The sequence below is a fragment of the Empidonax traillii genome, unplaced genomic scaffold, assembly GCF_003031625.1.
Source record: "Empidonax traillii isolate 1590-97213 ecotype Southwest subspecies unplaced genomic scaffold, ASM303162v1 scaffold6:size4315531, whole genome shotgun sequence".
Taxonomy (NCBI): domain Eukaryota; kingdom Metazoa; phylum Chordata; class Aves; order Passeriformes; family Tyrannidae; genus Empidonax; species Empidonax traillii.
The window spans coordinates 966630-984830 of NW_020955199.1; the positions used below are offsets into that span (position 1 = coordinate 966630).

An 18201-nucleotide genomic window follows, 5' to 3' on the forward strand; every position below is an offset into this window, starting at 1 on the left:
ATCTGCTTTCAGTTATTAAAAAAAAAAAAAAAGGGCTCTAAATGACACCTCATCTATTCTTCTCATTTTGTACCTCTCAGCTAATACATCGCTTGAGTATCTTGCTAAAAAAAAGGCCAGGAAGAACTTCTTGCAGCACTTTTAAAAATATTTACTGAGCAGCAAAATACTAATTTTTATCAGAAAATTCAGCTTGCTGAATGCAGCAAAAGTGATGTGTAAATCAATGCCACAGAGAAGGCTGCAAACTCAGTGTTTCTTCAAGTAATATCTTCCAGCTAGATATGTAAATCTTATAATCTAACACTGGACCTGTCTACATATAGTGCATTATGTGGCAGACATGTTTTATTAATTTGTACTCCTAGAATAGAGATCCATGGAATTAAATATCTGAACAATGTAAAACTTCTATGTGACTAGTGTGTGTCTGATATAAAAAATGTAAGAGAATGATCAATTTTGGGAAGACAGAGCTACAGTGCAAAATTGCCAAGCAGTAGCTATCCAGACGACTCTGAAACTGTCTTTGTTCTCTGAAATCTGACAAATAAGTAAGGCATACCAGGTACTGACATAAGCAAAAGAAAATAGAAATAAAAGATGACAGTTCCTGAGAGATGCAAAGAGCTACAAGCCACTGAGCCTAAAATTCGTTAACACACAAACTGGTAAAATATGGAATAGAAAGAGAATTAAGGAACATATACATGTAAGTGTGGTATATGGTGAAAGTTGTTCTATAAATTATAGTTATGCCTCAAATACTTCCTGGTATTCTTTGTAGGAACCAGCAGATCCATAAGTAAAAGAAGTCAGCCTGATATCATCTGATTTCCAAAAGGCAATAGTTAATATTGTCTCTCCCCAAGACTACTAAAGAAATTCAGGGGATATCCTCACATGCTGAGCAACTATTGATGGGAGGAATTCAGGACTAGGAGAATCCTAGCGGGACCTGTGCAAAAACTTGTAATATTTGCTGTCATGGGTTCAGGTAGATTACACCAACAGGAAAGAGGGTTAAAAAATGAGCTAAAAATTATGTCTAGTTATTCATAACAAAGGAACTAGCTGATTAAGTTTATAATGGATGTGTGGAACTACACAAAAAAAAAACAAACAGAAACCAAACCAAAAACCAAAACCAAACAAAGCTAAACAAATAAAAACAAATAAAAAACGATCAAGAAAAACAAATAAGACAGAAAAATACATCTCTCCTAGCATCACCAAATATAAAACCCACCAGCTTTGGCCTATCACCCTTCCTTCCTTCCTTCTAACTTTAAATAAAGGACTAGCCTGTTCTTTAAAGACTGAATTTATAAAAGTCTTTTCAATTGCAATTTGGCTTAACTCATGAAAGATATTATTTTATAAAGGTTGAATTTATCCTTTGGAAATCTGCAAACACCGCATGGAAAAACACTGAAAGCAAAAGAAATTCTATTTCCATTTTCAAAAGGTTTTCAACAGGTCTGTGTACAGTGCAGGCTGGACTGCTCTAAAAATTTTAGATACAGTCATACCATTTGAATTATCATTCACTGAAAGAAATACAAAGAAAGTATGTAGGTTTCAGGAAGGAAAAAACAGAAGACAAGCTTATTGCCATGAATGTTGTACTTCACTTGAAAAACACACTTGATACGATTCTGAAAAACAACAAAAAAAGTATTTTAAGTTTTAACTCCTCTGATCAGGAATTTTTCTCTTTTTTCCCAAATTCATTGAAACATGAAAACAAAGCACAGGGGTTTTAAACAAGTGCAAAGAACCTCATAATCTTTTGATAAAAACTATCCTTTCACCTAATGTAATAATTATTTGCTTTCATTTGATTTTCTGCACCTCCTATTCCTCTTCGGATTTTTTGAGCATTATTCTCAACTGCACGAAATGTCGAGGGCATCAAGCAAGGTACATTCTCAACTGCTTTGCCTGTCATTCGCTGACAGCCCTGAAGAGGGTACAGTTGCACAATTCACTGATACTTCTCTCCTGAAACGCATTTAACTTTGAAACCAAAAGACAGACTAATCTATCTTTCTCCTTTCCCCTTTGTTAGAGTATTAAAACTTTAGGACAGAAAAAGACATGCGGAGAGCTCTGGATCTCACCTCCTCAGTCTTACAAAGAATTTACTTAAATATATTCCTTTGCAACTCACCACTATTTTAACAACCTCCAGATAAAATAACTTAAATACAGTTTCAGTCAGGTCAATACCTACCAAGAACTTTATAATTGCACAACAGACAGAAATTTCCCACAAAAAGAGGTGGGATTCCTAAAGGAAAGATATTATTCAACTCATCAACCAGAGCAGCACTCAAGATGTGAGCTGCTCCCATAATCAGACCTACATTTCAAGTAAATGACATCTAAATTACCAGCATTCAACTATGATTATTAAAGCTTAACAGGAAAAGAAAACCCCCAAAGCTGAAACCACATTTTCAAATACAGCATATTAGACAGCATATTGGTAGAGTGTCTATTATAAATCCATGGAACAAACCCTCCAAAGTTCACATGCAATATTTGGAACAGATAAAAGTATTTCTTGGCTGTCTCTTTACTAAACAGTATTTTAAATTACCTGAATTCATTTTTATGCATTTCAGCTATTTTCTTCTCAAGCTTTTGTGACTGCTTAGGAAAAATCTTAAAGTCGCTGATATAATTCTCTGGGTGTTCATCAGGATCATAATCACCAAGCTCAGCTAAACACATCCAAAATAAAAAACAAAACAGAAAAATCCAATTGTAACATTAGTCAGTAAATGCAGTGCAATTCAAGATACTTCCATGCTGAGTAAGAATCCAGCATCTCTCAAGAAACGCTGCTTTAAAGAATTGATAGTTAACTGGAACAACAAAACCCCTATAACTGCCACTTCAATCAATGATTTTCAAGTAAAGTTCATGCCTTATTAAGTGCTGCATTAATTAGCAATAATAAACCATTTTCTGTGGCAGAAACATGCTTTGTGAAACACATGAATAGGCAAAGTTTTCCCTTTGAGTATTTATCATTCTGTTAGCAGGCACTCCTGATTCACCTCTTTTTCACATCATTTATCCTTACTGGCGTGGACTGGTCTAATTCTGTTCTAGCAGAGAAACACAGGCCATAATGTTATTTAAGGTATCCCACAGAATATGATTCCTCTTCTAAAAGATATGTCACTCAGGTACCCAAACATGGAATTTGGTGTTTTAATTTTCTTAATGAGATGCTTTTAATACAGTCTAGACTCAGTTTTGGTTTGCATACGCTGTCTTATAATACATTAAGAGCTTCATCTATTTAAAGGCAGAATAATGGGAACTTCCACACATATGATGTCCCTAATCAGACACATTGCTGTTTATTTCTCTATATACAATTCAAGACATATGCCTGAATTTGGTTCTAAGGAAATGCTGGAGAAAGAGAGGGAGAAAAAAAGATAGGAAGAACAAAATAAAATTTCCTTCTCCTTGAAGTACGTCTTCTATTTTTGACAGAAATCACACAGGTCTTCTTTACCATAAGAAAGAGCATTAACTGATACTTTCTCCTGCTTAGTTCAAATGGAAAAGGCTACATTTACATTCAGGACTCAGAAGAGAGTTTTGCTTTGTTGATAAGTGGAGTCTAATATTTATGCCTTACTTCACTTAAATGCTAAGACAATTTACTTGGTTTTATTTTTTAAGTTCCAATTTGGTTTTCATTGGCTAAGTGGATGAATTATGTCAATGCAGGGAAAGAGTACAACTAAAAAAATAATAAAAAAAAAGAAGAACAAAAGTTACTGGTAGCTATATTCAGCCAATAGTTTTGCATTGCTCTTTTTATCGAACATACATATGAGTGAAGAATTATAAAAGAGGTTGCTCCTTGTACTTACCTTGGACAATACAAGCACCCAGGTAGGCAGCATCAGAAAAGGAACACAGCAAACGGCCATGGAAAATGTCCCTTTTTATTTGTAGATATAAGAGGTATCTAAAATATAATTAAAAATTTAGGAGACAATGCTTCATCTTTTTGTAACAGATTTAACATATCAGTGTGAAACCAGCTGTACAACTATTCTAGATCCCTCTCTTGCTATTTTAAATGGCAGGAAAAAGAGGCAAAGCACAATCACAAGGAAAAAATAGCTGTAATTAGATTTTTATTCAATACCAATGAAATTATGGGAGCAAAAGTAACAAAACACCACTAACAGATGTCATGGAGAGTGCTTTAATTAAAATGTATAGCTTTTATGATGTGCATTAGTGATGTGAAAAAATTATGGTGATGTGAGCTGGCTTGGGCATCCCCATTCTCATTATATACAGGTTTTCACAAGGAAATCTGTTTCCTGCTGTAGACAAAATAGCACCCTAATGACAGTGGGGAGAATTTTTTCCCCTTCTTTTCTTTTTTTTTTTTTAAATCTGCAAAGAATCCCAGATGAAGTTTTGAGGAAGAAGTATGGTTTTTTGACTGAAAGTCGTTGTTGCAAGCTTTGCCAAAGGCTGGCTCAACTTCAGACATTTCTTGTAATCTTCATATAGTAATTTATAGTCCCGGTCAGTAAAGACCTATGAATGCATTCCTTACTCCTGAATTCAGTAAGTTTTATGCAGGTACTTAATACTGCATCATCATCATGGCTAGGCTTCAACTTCATACTGCATACACTTACAGAAATAACTTGCAAAATCAGATCTGATTGTGATGCTTCTAGTATCATTCCACCATGACTTTTTTTTCCAAGTCCTGGAACAACCTTATGGTCCGATTTGCAGCCCTAAGTACTCAAACATACCATCAAGCTAGTAAATGCATACTTCAGTGCTTACACATTTACAAACAATTATCACTGGAATAACCTCATTTCCATCTATTATCTGTTTTCAATACAGATGACTGAACTCCAGGTCAGCCAAGCCTTTCCTGCAACTGCCGATGAAGGGTCATCACTTGTTTATAAAGTATGTTTGGCCACATAGTGGTTTTTCTTTTGTTCAAGTCACTTAATTCAGCTTATTTCCATAAAAAATATTTCTCCCAGAGTTGCCACAGCCTTTACAGATGACAGATATGGTCACCTGCAGAGATCGAGAAATGCTTCCAAAATTGTTATTTCATCATGGTGTCTGACTTTAACTCACTGCACTTTCCCATTCTACTGTGCATACCCAGGTAGAGTGGCAGGAGGCAAATGAATATATTTCCAGTAATTCTGGATTAGATGCCCTTCTCCCCCGGAAGAATGTATGAGTTCTTCATGCATATTATTCTGAATAGTAAGTTTACATTCTGTCTTCTACAGAAGGTATCATTAGGTGCACTGCAGAGGCACTAGTTTGCTGCCAAAATCTAGGAAATTAAACACTAACAAACTACATACTAGTATGCAATACCAAAACTAAGAGAACATATTTTCTATGCTTTACAGTGCCATGTAGAGAAACAGGCTGAACATGAGCCAGTAGAGTGTCCAGGTGGACAAGAAGGCCAGTGGCATCCTGGCCTGTATCAAGAATAGTGTGGCAGCAGAACCAGGGAAATGATTCTCCCCCTATATTGACACCTCAAGTATTGTGTCCATTTCTGGGCCCCTCACTTCAGGAAGGACACTGAGGTCCCGGAGCATGTGCAGAGAAGGGCAACGAAGCTGGTGAGAGGTCTGGAGCATAAGCTTATGGGGAATGGCTGAGGAAGCTGGAGTTGTTTAGCCTGGAGAAAGTGAGGCTCAGTGATGACCTTATCACTCTTTACAACTACTCAAAAGGAGGCTGTAGCAAGGTTGGGGTCAGTCTCTTCTCCCAGGAAACTAGTGACAGAACAAGAGGATATAGCCTCAAGCTGCTCCAGAGGAGGTTTAAGTTGGACATTAGGAAGATTTTCCTCAAAAAAAAGGGTGATTAGACATTGAAATGGACTGTGCAGGGAGGTGGTGGAGTCACCATCACTGATGGTGTTTAAGGAAAGACTGGATGTAGCACTTAGTGCCATGTTCTAGTTGATGTGGTGGTGTTCGATTACAGGCTGGACTAGATGATATCAGACATCTATTCCGACCTAATTGATTCCGGGATTCTGTGATAGAAAAACTAATTATATTCTGTAAAATATATTTCTTGTTTACTTACTAATATTTTTTAAGTATTTTGATATCTTATTAATTAAAGAAAAGCCACCACTCTATTAGCTACTGATAAAACACAGAGGTGACAGATAGATCTTGGAGTCATCACAAGACAGCCTCTGAATTCATCAACTTAGGCTGCAGTAGCAGCCAAAAACAAAGCCAAGAAAATGCTGGGCATCATCAGGAAAGACACTGTGAAAACAACAGAGGGACTTCCAAATTTTTGTCACTATTTAAAGCCTTGGAGTAATCACATCTTAAATGCTTCATTGAGCTCTGGTCTCTTCATCCTGAGTAGGACAAAGCTGAGGCTGATGAACAGAGAAGAAGAACCAAAATGAGTGAGAGGATAGAGCTTTTCTTTCAAGGAGAGGTGGTAACTAATAGGGAATTAAGAGTGAATCTTATGAAATCTTGAGGGTAGTGGGAAAGGCAAACACAGAATTGCTATTCACTGAATCCTGCAATACTAGAGCTAGGGGAAATCTGTGAAATCGGGAAATTACATAAGGGAGAGGAAAGAATGTGACATAGCAGGTAATGAACTGTCTCAGGAGATTGCGAATAAAAACAGTATTACCAAGTCCAAAAAGGAATGATTAGATAAATTCATGAGCAACATATCCAATAAATAATACTAAAATGAATAGATATGAATGTAAACATTAACATTTCTAAGATAATAATTCTAGAAACCTTCTAGTGAATTTGGGTAAGAAGAAGATAATTTATTAGTTTTCTCATTTTTCTGAAATAACATGAAAGTTTTGTTTATACTAGCATGGTTTAAACCCATCTCACCATTTCTAAAACGGATACACATGGCAATAAGCATGCCAGTACAGCAGTTGCCTTTTCAACCTGTCTGATCAATCATAAACCAAATTCTAGCAGAGAAATGAGGAAGTAGGGGCATATTTATCATTACTTCAAACCATAACTTTCCTTTCAAGGCTAGAAGAATTTTTGCTTTAAAATTTCTAACATCGTAAGTAGTAGGGACTATGTTGTTAACTTCTTTTGAAAACTGTATGACTATCTTATGTGTTAACAGGCACCTGTAGGAAGACCACCTTCCTCGTTATATGCCTTTTGGAGAGAAATGCTAATGCTAAGGACTCAAAACACAATGAAAAATCTCGGATACTGAGTATTTACACCAAAAAAAAAAATCAAAACTAAACAAACAAACAAACAAAAACCTACATACACAAAACTACACCAAAACTAATACCACAGAAAGAAGTAGTTCATTTCATGCCCTGAGGTGGAGGTGGGCAGCACAGGTGACTTGAATAATAGCTTTCCAGTAATCTCAAATCTCTCACTTCTGTGGTCAGTATGATGACTGCCATTTGTATCTAGCAGTACATGGGTTTGTCCTCCTGGCTTCAGAGCTGCCAGAGCCTGCATTACAACCCATGGCCTTTCCTTGGGAAAAGGTAAAAGTGTGATAAATTACCATCTCAGGCAGTTGCTTGACATCACTGGCTACAGGAGAGAAAAAGTTTTACTGCTACCTAAGAGTTAATTTTACCAATGAGTAAAGAGGACAAAGGAGGGACAAGGGATGAGCATTGTTTTGCATACTGGGTACATAAAAGCCCCGCCACTGGATAGGAATAGTCTTCTCTGCACAATTCCTCAACTGGACTGCATCTTCTCAGCCTTCCCTTCAGAGAACCACAAGAAGACCTCTGAGTGTGTAAAGGGTCTCTTCTCCCTCAGGCACAAATTCCACCAAAAACCTCATGACTCACTGGGTAATTTTTTCCCCACCCTGAATGCTATCTGCAAGCCTGTCAGCACTAAGTGCTCCAATACTATTAAAACTATAAGCTCACATGACAACTGACAACATGGCCTTGAGAAAGCCAAAACAGACAAATGGGCTTTCAGAGGCATCACAACATAGCCATGATTGTACATCTCAAGAAAAGCAGAAGAGGTTCCAAGAGAGGCAGAGATATTCTTATATGATGCCTGGAACAGGATTCAGCATATATTGGCTCACCCTCCGAATGATTAACATATTGCAAGACTTTCCAACTTGCAAATAAATGGTTTAATATTGAGGTGCTAAAAAGAGACTGGAGGACTATCACCCTCAACTGGCCTCCAGCTTCTGAAGGCAAAACACCAGGCTCTTCCAGCACACAACAATATCAATTACAGCTGTTTGGGACTGAACTAGTCAAACACGGCATGCCTACAGGTGTGCTGTTCTCCCTTACTCAAGTTAGCTCTCTCAGGGCTCTTGAATTTGTCATGTTTACATATACCAAGTCTTTGTCACTTTATATGACTTCCAGTTAAACATTTTTTTAAATCTGCTTTTTTTGTATCATAGTATTCATTGAACTGATTTTTGACAGTGTAGTGATTGAAGAACTGATTCCTTGATTAGGAATTATGGATTAGGAAAATAGAACATGATGAAAGCTAATTGAAATAATCCATATTTGGTTAATTACACTACCTACTCACCCATGTCCTCTTCTAGAACTGGTTTTTTACAATAACCATGGATAACTGCTGATATGGTATAATCTGTAGCATTTTAGATCATTCCTTGGGGACCTCAAATGACTTTATATCCTCTCAATTATGCATGCACAGTATAATGCAGGGATTTGGAGATAAGAAAACATGAGGCCTTGGGATGCTTTATTATATAAGAAATAGCAAACACGGATTCATTTATTACCTAAACAAGAACATTGAAAATAAATAACATAGTAGAAATCTGTGCCCAAGTATAACTGGTCTTTGGATCCATCTGTTCACACTCCCTTGACTGTTCACACCCTGTTCAAACACAGCACCTCAGGCTTTCCCAGCTCTGGACCCTCACAGGGCTCTAACCTTTGATCAAGAATAGTGAAGAGAGGCACAGAACAAAAATATCTGTACTGTCTAGAGAGTCTAATAGGATGCTATATTTACAGCTATATATGCTGTAGATTGAATGACTTCTGCAGTTAAAGCTTCCTTCATAGCAACTTTGTGTCTTTGCATGCCATGCCAGTAGAATAATCTTGACAATTATAGGGAACTCTAGAATATTCTTTTTTTCTGCACAGAGTTCCATATGCATAGCAGGAGAAGACCTCCTCTTAACCAATCCCGTCAGTCAGGAAAGAGGCCACAGTGCAGATGCTGATTTAACAAGAAAAGAAACTCAAATTATGTTTTACAAGTATGTGTGGCAATGAACAAGGGAGATCTGAGGACATGGGGTCATGTTGCTATTTCTTAATTAAAAATTGGTGCTTATTACTCTCATAGGTATGTTCACTGAAGACAGTTGAACGCTGTTTTCTGAAACTGAAGTACTTTGTTCTAACTTCACGCTACCCATAAGTGCTAGACAATCAAATCTAGAAAGCCACAGATGTATCATTTGGGAAAACCTGATATCTGCTACATACTACACATGAAGGAGAAGTCAAACCCTCAAAGATGGCCACAGCATAGAGGAGTATCACTAAGGCTGAACACCTTTCTCCATTTAAAAGACTATACAAACTATTTAAAAATCCATATTCACTGTTTGTGTTGCAATCTGCTGAGCCTCCAGTGTACACTCAGAGGCAAAATCATTTGAGAAAAATAAGTTAAATCCTTGCAATTTTCTCATCAAAAATTTTTAAAGGCATTGGAAAAATTGCCTAATTAGTTTAACTATTAAAAAGAAAAAATGTGTCTTTAGTCTTTCTCAAACATGCTTCCAACATGTGCAGCCTCAGTGCCCCACTGTGGAAACAGTATTTCCAAAAATAAGGACAGATCTAAATCCATGTTGATACCAGTTAAGATGAGCTGAGAAGGACTGAAGTGCACTACAACTTGAATTTTTTTGAAAAGTTGGGTTTAGGTAGTCTGTTGCTAGAGAAACAGGAGAGATCAAGACAACAATACCCATAGCCACTGAAGTTAAATTGTGAATTACCATCCTAACACCAGCTGACTCTAGGGAAAACAGAGACCAAGGACCACACAGAACCTCCTTCTATAGTGAGAGGCAGAAATTTTACCCTCAGAATTTCTTCTTTAGTCATAATATCTCATAGTGCCTTAATATGCAGAGGCAGGCACAGATTTTATTTCAAAAGCATAGCTTTGGAAGCAGTTGTTAATTAAAACAACGAAAGATGAAAGTAAGCAGCTGGAAAGGTACAACATGACTGACAAAGGTTCGCAGGCATTCTTAGCCGGGAAATGAAATGCAGTGACAGGAAAGTATGTGGCACCCTCCATTGCCAAAGGCATGTCTGGCCTCTGAACATGCAGCATACACACAGTTTCAGACTCCTACAGGTTTTTTTCTTATAATATCATAGACAGAGGGATAACTTCAGCTAGTTCCGCTAGTTCTCCATCTTTGTTTTCTGAAAATAGTTCCACCTGTTAAACTGCAGAACTTAAGGAACTCAAGGGTTATGGTCCAGCACAACCCACTAATGATAATAATGGCCAGTCTCTTCGCGAACGAAGAACCGGGGAAGGTCTTTCCACCTTCCAGCCTGCGCATTGGATTTTTTAGGTGAGACACAGTGTGCGCGGAACTGAGCCCACCCTTTAATCCTGAGGTTCATCTGCCGGGGCCAAGCATGCTTGGACGGTGGCAGTGAGGTCCTCAGGATGTAGATGGATTGCCTTATGGGCTAACGAGCTCCATCTGCCCGGGGAGGGGCCCCGACCGGGAATCGAACCCGGGTCTCTGCAGTGACAGTGCAGTGTATTTTCCTCTACACCACCGGGGGCTCCTGCCCACTAATGATAGGACAGAAATGAAGCATCAGTAATCTGAGGTGACAACTATTTAATTTTCTTCCTGCAAGTTATGTCTAAATCCTAGCTGGTATCTCTATCCATGTTATACTAGTTTCACAGAAATCAAACCATTTACCCCATTCACACAGAGCTTCATGTACAGAATATATTTTTTACATCAGGAAGAGTAGGAAAACCAGTGCTTTTTAACATCTGTAAATGTTAAATGTGATGTTTCTAAGGTGTGTCACTAAAGATTTATTCCTATGAAGTTTTTACAAAGACCACATGGACCATAATCCACACGAGGGGTTAACCACAGGGTTAATTAATATTCTGAAACAAAGAATGGTATGGCAATGTGACAAAATGGGTTACTGTGTCTTAATTTCATTTTTTAAATGGAGGCAACAGACACCCATGAGATTTCTACCCAGTTGAAGAAACAAGAAAGACGCTCTGACACACAAAGGCACAGATAGTAACAGAAATGAAAAGCACTATTACACTGACTCGGCTGACTGTACATACAGCTGAGAAGTACACATGGCTTTAAGTCAAAAGGGTGACAGTATAATTAATATATTTTCAAATCACCTTAAGCACACAACAAAACAAATGTGATTGTCAGGTGAACAGAGCAGAGCTAAAAAAAGGCAAAACAAAAATCTATCAAAAAGCAAACTAGCTATTGATGCTGCATGACTGTCCTGTCAAATGCTAATGAACCTTTTTCTTCCTGAATTTCACCAATTATTTCAATTCAAGAAAAAAAATTAACTCCAGTCAATTAGAGCATCATCTTGTATCTGACCCTCTGCTTTATGTGAAGAAGGAAATTCTCACAGGTGAGTTACGTGGCTATGTTTCACTTGCTCATTTCAGGAGCATTTCCTATTCTTTGTGTAAGAGATATGGGCAGAGACAAAGCAAAGCTTCCCAAAAAGCAACACTGAGAAACTATTAAGCCTATCAGATACAAAAACGTGTCATATCAATGATGTGTCATATTAATGATATGTCAAATTATTTCTCCTTTTTAAGGTTTCAATAGTAGTAGTTTTAACAAAAGACTGTAACCCATTTTTCATACACCAATTTGACTTTAAAAATTCATTTGAAAAGTTCCAGCAAAGACTAAAACATACTGACAGCATAATACACTTCAGTGAGCCAATTCTAGGTGCTTTGCATTTCAAAAAATCTTCTCCTAGGAGGGTATCCAAGTAGTTTTAAAAAAATCAATTATTAAAGCTTTTGAATGAGAAAGGTCTATAAAAGGTTATAGTTTGACTCATAAAAAAGCAAAATGTTCATCCAAGTACAAACAGTAACAAATAATGAAAATCCATTGACTTCCTGGTTTACAGAATGTTCACTCAGCTGAACAGTTTCAGTATTTCATCCAAGACAAACAGCTATAAAGTGAATGGCATGTTCCAGCTGTTCTGTACAAACTATTATCTCACCATTCTGCAAAATGCAAGCTGTTCCTGAAACTTCAGTAAGAGAGTAGTGACAATGGAATCACCCATATTTATGGAGTGACTTGGCATGAGAATTTTCAGTGCTTGGGGAAAACATCAATGAAGAACTTAAAGGAACAAGTGCTGAGAGCACTCCGCTCTTCTGCAGCAGGCAGATTTGTGGCCTGCTGACTAACAACGTGGTAAAGCATATGTACAGTGCTGCACAGCTAGTGCAGAGGTCAAAAGAGCTGTTACCTTTCTACATTCCAAACCCCCCCCATCTCAAAAAATGCCCAGAGCAACAGAATATTTTGAACTTGTTTACAATGAACATTAAATGCACAAACAAACAAACAAAAATACCTGGTGAGCTCTTCTTTAATCTTCAGTGGTTCATGTGGGTAAAACTTCACTCTAAAGCACATGGTATATGGTGGATGAGCTGAAACATTATAAAGAAAAGCAATGAGAACAGTAGCAAACAGACATTGCCTCAGCCACTCTGAAGGAATGTCTTCCAAGAGTCTTACAAAGTAGCCAGCATAACGGTTAGCTCAGGCAGAGATTCAAATAAAAGCAGTAAATATTTTATATGTTCTATTTTGGGATGGGTTCCTTTGGCAAATGATAAACAGTAAGCAATGATAATACCAAGAAATTGATGAAACCATTTAGTTAATGAAGCTAAAGACAACACAACTATTTCTGTTTCCAGTATTTAATAAGGCTACAGTACCTAATCCAGAGCAATGGTATCAATACCAGGCTCCAAGTATCATATTTTCACAAGAAAATGGGAAAGGGAAATGAAAGGGGAAGGGGCCTCTCAGGCACTTTAATTCACAGCTAAGTGCAGGCCTATAACATCCCATCGAGTTTTATGAGTCTCTTAGTCTTGACATACACTCAATGTACACAGTCAGTTTTAACTTTCCAAAACCTTGAAGAGGTGGCACTTTTACAGGAGAAAAAGAAGAGAAGGCAGAAGAAAAGGACAAAGAAAATTACAGAGAGAATGGAGGACAACAACAGGTCAAAGAGAGAATCACTTTTTATTTGCTGTAAACTGTAACAATAATTATTAAACTACCAGAACAGTTTACTATACCATCTCCTTTAGTTTACTAGTTCACTGGTTTGTATAAACTGCATATGAAAATAAGTTCATAATCAAGACATTCTTCAAGCTACTCTGACTGCAGTATTTACATATCTGCAGTGTTCCAGAAACACATCTCTGTGTATCACACAGTTTCATGCTATGTCCAACAGCAACAAAAAATAAAAATACATTACGTCTCTCGTTAATGTTGGTATCTTTTGGAAGGCTCACCTGTTTTTTTGAGGAAAAAGGAATATTTTCATCTTTCAAGACCTCGTATTGTACTTATTCTAAGTATGGTCAGCCTCAACCAAAACCATTGATTTCAGATCCTTTCCTTGTTTAAATAACTACTCATTTAAGACACAAGGAGGAATGCCAGAAGGGATGTGGATAAAAAGATGAAAAATGCAGGAAAAAAAAAAAAAAAAAGGAAACAATAATAAATACAAATTAAGAGGAAATGAAGATAGAAAAACAACCCTTAATTGCTCTTTAGAGATGGTTTAACTTTCACACTAATTAAATCTGGACAAGGCTAGAAATGCTCAGACTCCTCTGTGTGGGTTTTGCCATCTTCGATGCAACTGCAACGTTGTCTTGCAATGACTGGATATAGACTGAAAAAGAGAGTACACTGTTATGCCTTTCCTGCCCTATATAAGCAAACTAGAAGGTAAACTGAATTCAATGTCTCAGAAAGGAAATCAGCCACCCAGAAGGTCACTAAGGAGTCACATTGCCTGGAAAAAGCAAAAGATAACCAAAGTAATCTTAAATGGTTCTGTCTCTTCTCAATAACCTTCTTAAAACAAAGCAAGGAAGAAAACCCTGCATTTTAGGAATAACCTTCCACTTACAAAACATGATAGAAGAGATGATCTGTACTAAATAAGAGTTCTTCCTCAGCAAAAAAAAGGGACTCCTAAACGTCCTGACAGATTAAGAATTAGTTTGTGTTTGAAATTATTTCCGCTTGATTGAACAGCTAATGCATGGCTCTGCAGGGCCTTGCAAACACAAAGCTACTGCAAGATCCTAAAACATATTGAATTTTACCCCAATTTTTGGGTGTCAATGAAACAATTGAAAATTTGGCATTGGTAAAAAGAAAGAAATAAATGAAAAAATTAGTTATATTAGAAAAGCCACACTCTGGCAGTATGCAATAACTATATAAAAATAACTGCCCCATATGCGAAGAGCATCACAGGGAGGAAAGGATGTCATACACTGCAATATGAAAATAGTCCACATTCATAGCAAAGGTTAAAGTAAGAAATGTTTTACTTGTAGTAGATAAACAGTATAGGAACGCATACACGAATGCACAGAATATGCAGAAGATTTGCAAAGGCAGTTTAAAGCCTATTTTCCACATTTTTTCTGAGAATCAAGCTTCTCTAACAACATTCCTCCTCAGAAGTGAACAAGAAATACAGTACAAGACTGCTGCAGCCTGCCTAACAGAGGTCCTTTCCGAGAATCTGCAAGAACGGAACAAATCAGATCTGCAATTTGAAGGGTTAAAAAACATATAATCGCCTCCATCCAATTCATCTCTGGAGATTACAAGGTGCCCCACAAAAACAGAAAGAACCAGGATCCTCTTTCCTGTCCATTTTTCCCAATTAGAAAAACAGCCACAATGAAGACATCAATGGGGAAGGAGAGAATCCTCAAAGCTAGACACTTTCCTTTCCATCTTAATTTTAAAATGGATCATAAGCTTAATGTTCTTCCAAAGACACATTTAATGATGTGTAAATATTTAGCAAACCTTTGTCCTACCACACTGGAGAAACACATACGAGAACTTCATGTTCTCTCATTTACTATATTCTCATGGTGGAAACCAAGATAGGCATTGAATTCTATCAGCTCAAGAGATGAGATTGTCAAGTGAGATAATTTCTCAATTCCTTGAAAGTAAAATTACTTTCTACCACTTACACATTAGAGTGGAAACAGTAACAACAAACCTTCCCAAAACAGAACTCAATTAACAGAAGCACATTTCATCAACACAAAACTAGTGTGCATATAAATCATTCTTATAGTAGCTGTTTCTTATAAGCCTTTTCTTTCAGAGGGGTCCTTTATCTGTCAGATAAGGAGCAGCTGGCATACTGAAATGCCTAAGGCTTTATCAGAATTTCATACCATCACAGTTCCTCTCTCACTAAAACAGATTCACAATTGCAATACTTTCAAAGGATTTTAGCGTGGAGAATAACACTGATAGCAAACTCCATTGCAGTAGAGCTAATTATTTGCCAGTTTATGTGCTAACAACACATACGAGGTGAAGGCAAAAGAACAAATAAAATCCTTTCAGTGAAGTCTAATGTTGAAACCAGTCATGATCTAGACACTTATGAAGGAACTACACACACAGTGTAGAAGATTTCCAGGTAACGGATTGTATGTTTTAAAAGTTTATTTCAGTTGCATTTAACCAAGACAAAGTATTCAATGTACATGAAACAGTAAGGAACCCCCTAAGTTAAACTCAAACCTATGATACCCTGACCAGAACAAAGAGAGATATGAGAGCCGCCTCCCTTGGCACAGACACCAGTAAGTAAGGGACTGAATCTCACATGCACTCATTTTTAAGCAAAGCCCACATATTCATATTATGAATTTTTTCATAGAAAGAATCTGAAACAAGAAAAAAAACATTTATGTGTGCTGGTTTTGGCTGGGGTAAAGTTAATTTTCTTCGCAGTGGCTAGTGTTTTGGATCTGTGAGACTGCAACATTGCAGAAAACTTCCTGCATTTCTCCTTGATTCTACATATCCTCTGAACTATAGTATCCCACTAAAGGTTAATGAAATTTAAAAAACAAACAAGCAAGCAAAAATTACAGCCAAGCAGTCTACAATTTCACTAATGCTGCAGAAGGATCTCTGAGGAACCCCAAGACATATGCTATTTTTCCCATGTACCTCTTCCCTTGCCAAATGTTTATCCGTAACACTTGCTGAGCATGTTTAAGGCAGACAGAATATTGCTCATGTTTTTATGAGATACCTCATCTATCATAAATCTCAAATTATGGGGTTTCCCACATTGCACTTAATTAGTTACAGGTCAACACAAGGTAAGGTGAATTTTTGTCAGCCATTTATAATAACGATTTAAAATTCTTATTAAATCTTCAAAAGGATCATAGGTAAAGAATACACAGCATTCAGATTAGTGCATGAAGAATAACACAAAATTTCCTATTCTCATTGTGCATGTATTTATGAATCTCATATTTGATTAGTACTTTTAGATTTGTACTGAAATGCCCCTTTATTCCACCTCCTTCCATATTTTATGGCAGCATTAGAGATTAAGTAAATTATCTTGAAAAATTCCAATGACCTGACACAGGAAAACATCCTTTTTGCATTAATCATTAGGGTCATGGAATCATAAAATGGTTTGGGTTGGAAGAGATCTTAAAGATCATCTAGTTCCAACCCTCCTGTCATGGACAGGGACGACTTCCACTATACCAGGTTCCAACCTGGTCTTGAACACCTCCAGGGATGGGACACCCACTATCTCTCTGAAAAACCTATTCCAGTACCTTACCACCCTCACAGTATAGAATTTCTTCCTAATATATCATCTAAACCTACTGTCTTTCAGTCACGCAAAGCATGACTGAAAAAAAACATAGAAATTTTGAACTCCTGCACATCAGACCAACAGAAACTATTCTGTTCCACTGTCATCAAGAACAAAACTCATAGTGGATATATAGCACAAAGTAGGTTATAGGATAGCTGCATACTTACTATACACAAGAACCTTTCAAATTAATCAAAAAGCAGTAAGAAAGAAAGTGCATGGTAAAACTCTGTTCTTTACTTAAACATTAGTGCTGATGTGACTCAGGTTTTACACCATAACATTCCCAGACAGAGAATAAGCAATAAAAAAAAAAAGATGGCCAAATACAGAGCCTTACTGTCAGCACCTGGGTGAGAACAACAGTATACACAAAAGCATGCAAAAACCCAGAAAAAATTATTTGAAAATTTCCTTATCTAAAATCACAAAGATGCAGCTACCTTAAGCAACCTTCCAGAGAGTCTTCTGACGCACTACTGGAAGCACAGTTCTCGCAGCTACTGATTACAAGTCAACAAGTGGCTTCAACCAGTGCAAACAAGACTGGTAGTGGTTCGAGACATTTTTCAGAAACTAAATTTTTCCCTCTTATGCAAAACTGGTGGTACAAAATGGCTGAGGTACAGACCTAGACTTTACACATCAGGTTATGATACAAACATTACAATGGAAAATGCAAAGGTAGATGAGGAGATAAAGCAGATATGCCTTCACTCTTTGTGTTGTGCCAGAACACATTAAGTATGGTTTTATATGTGATAAGACAAAATACAAAACATTTTGGAAGATTCCTCCTCCCAGCGTTACTAAATATGAACTTAAAGAAATTTTTGTCATAGAATCATAATCATAGAATCATAGAATAGATTGGGTTGGAAAAGACCTCCAAGATCATCAAGTCCAACCCCTGATCCAACTCCAATTACTATATCATGGCACTAAGGGCCACATCCAATCTCTGCTTAAAAACCTCCAGGGATGGTGAATCCACCACCTCTCTGGGTAGGCTGTTCCAATGCTTGATTACCCTCTCTGTAAAGAATTTCTTCCTAACATCTAACCTAAACCTCCCCTGGCAG

General features: G+C 37.1%; 1 protein-coding gene across 2 annotated transcripts in view; it reads right to left on the bottom strand.

Moving 5' to 3' along the window:
• Positions 1–18201, bottom strand: part of FRMD3 (FERM domain containing 3) — a 131195-nt gene that overhangs the window by 37015 nt on the left and 75979 nt on the right. For both annotated transcript variants that reach the window (XM_027880242.1, XM_027880252.1), the window contains 3 exons: positions 12752–12830; positions 3903–4000; positions 2606–2729 (listed from right to left, as the gene is read on the bottom strand). In XM_027880242.1, coding sequence (XP_027736043.1) covers positions 2606–2729; positions 3903–4000; positions 12752–12830 — 301 coding nt within the window. The remainder of the gene's footprint in view (positions 1–2605; positions 2730–3902; positions 4001–12751; positions 12831–18201) is intronic.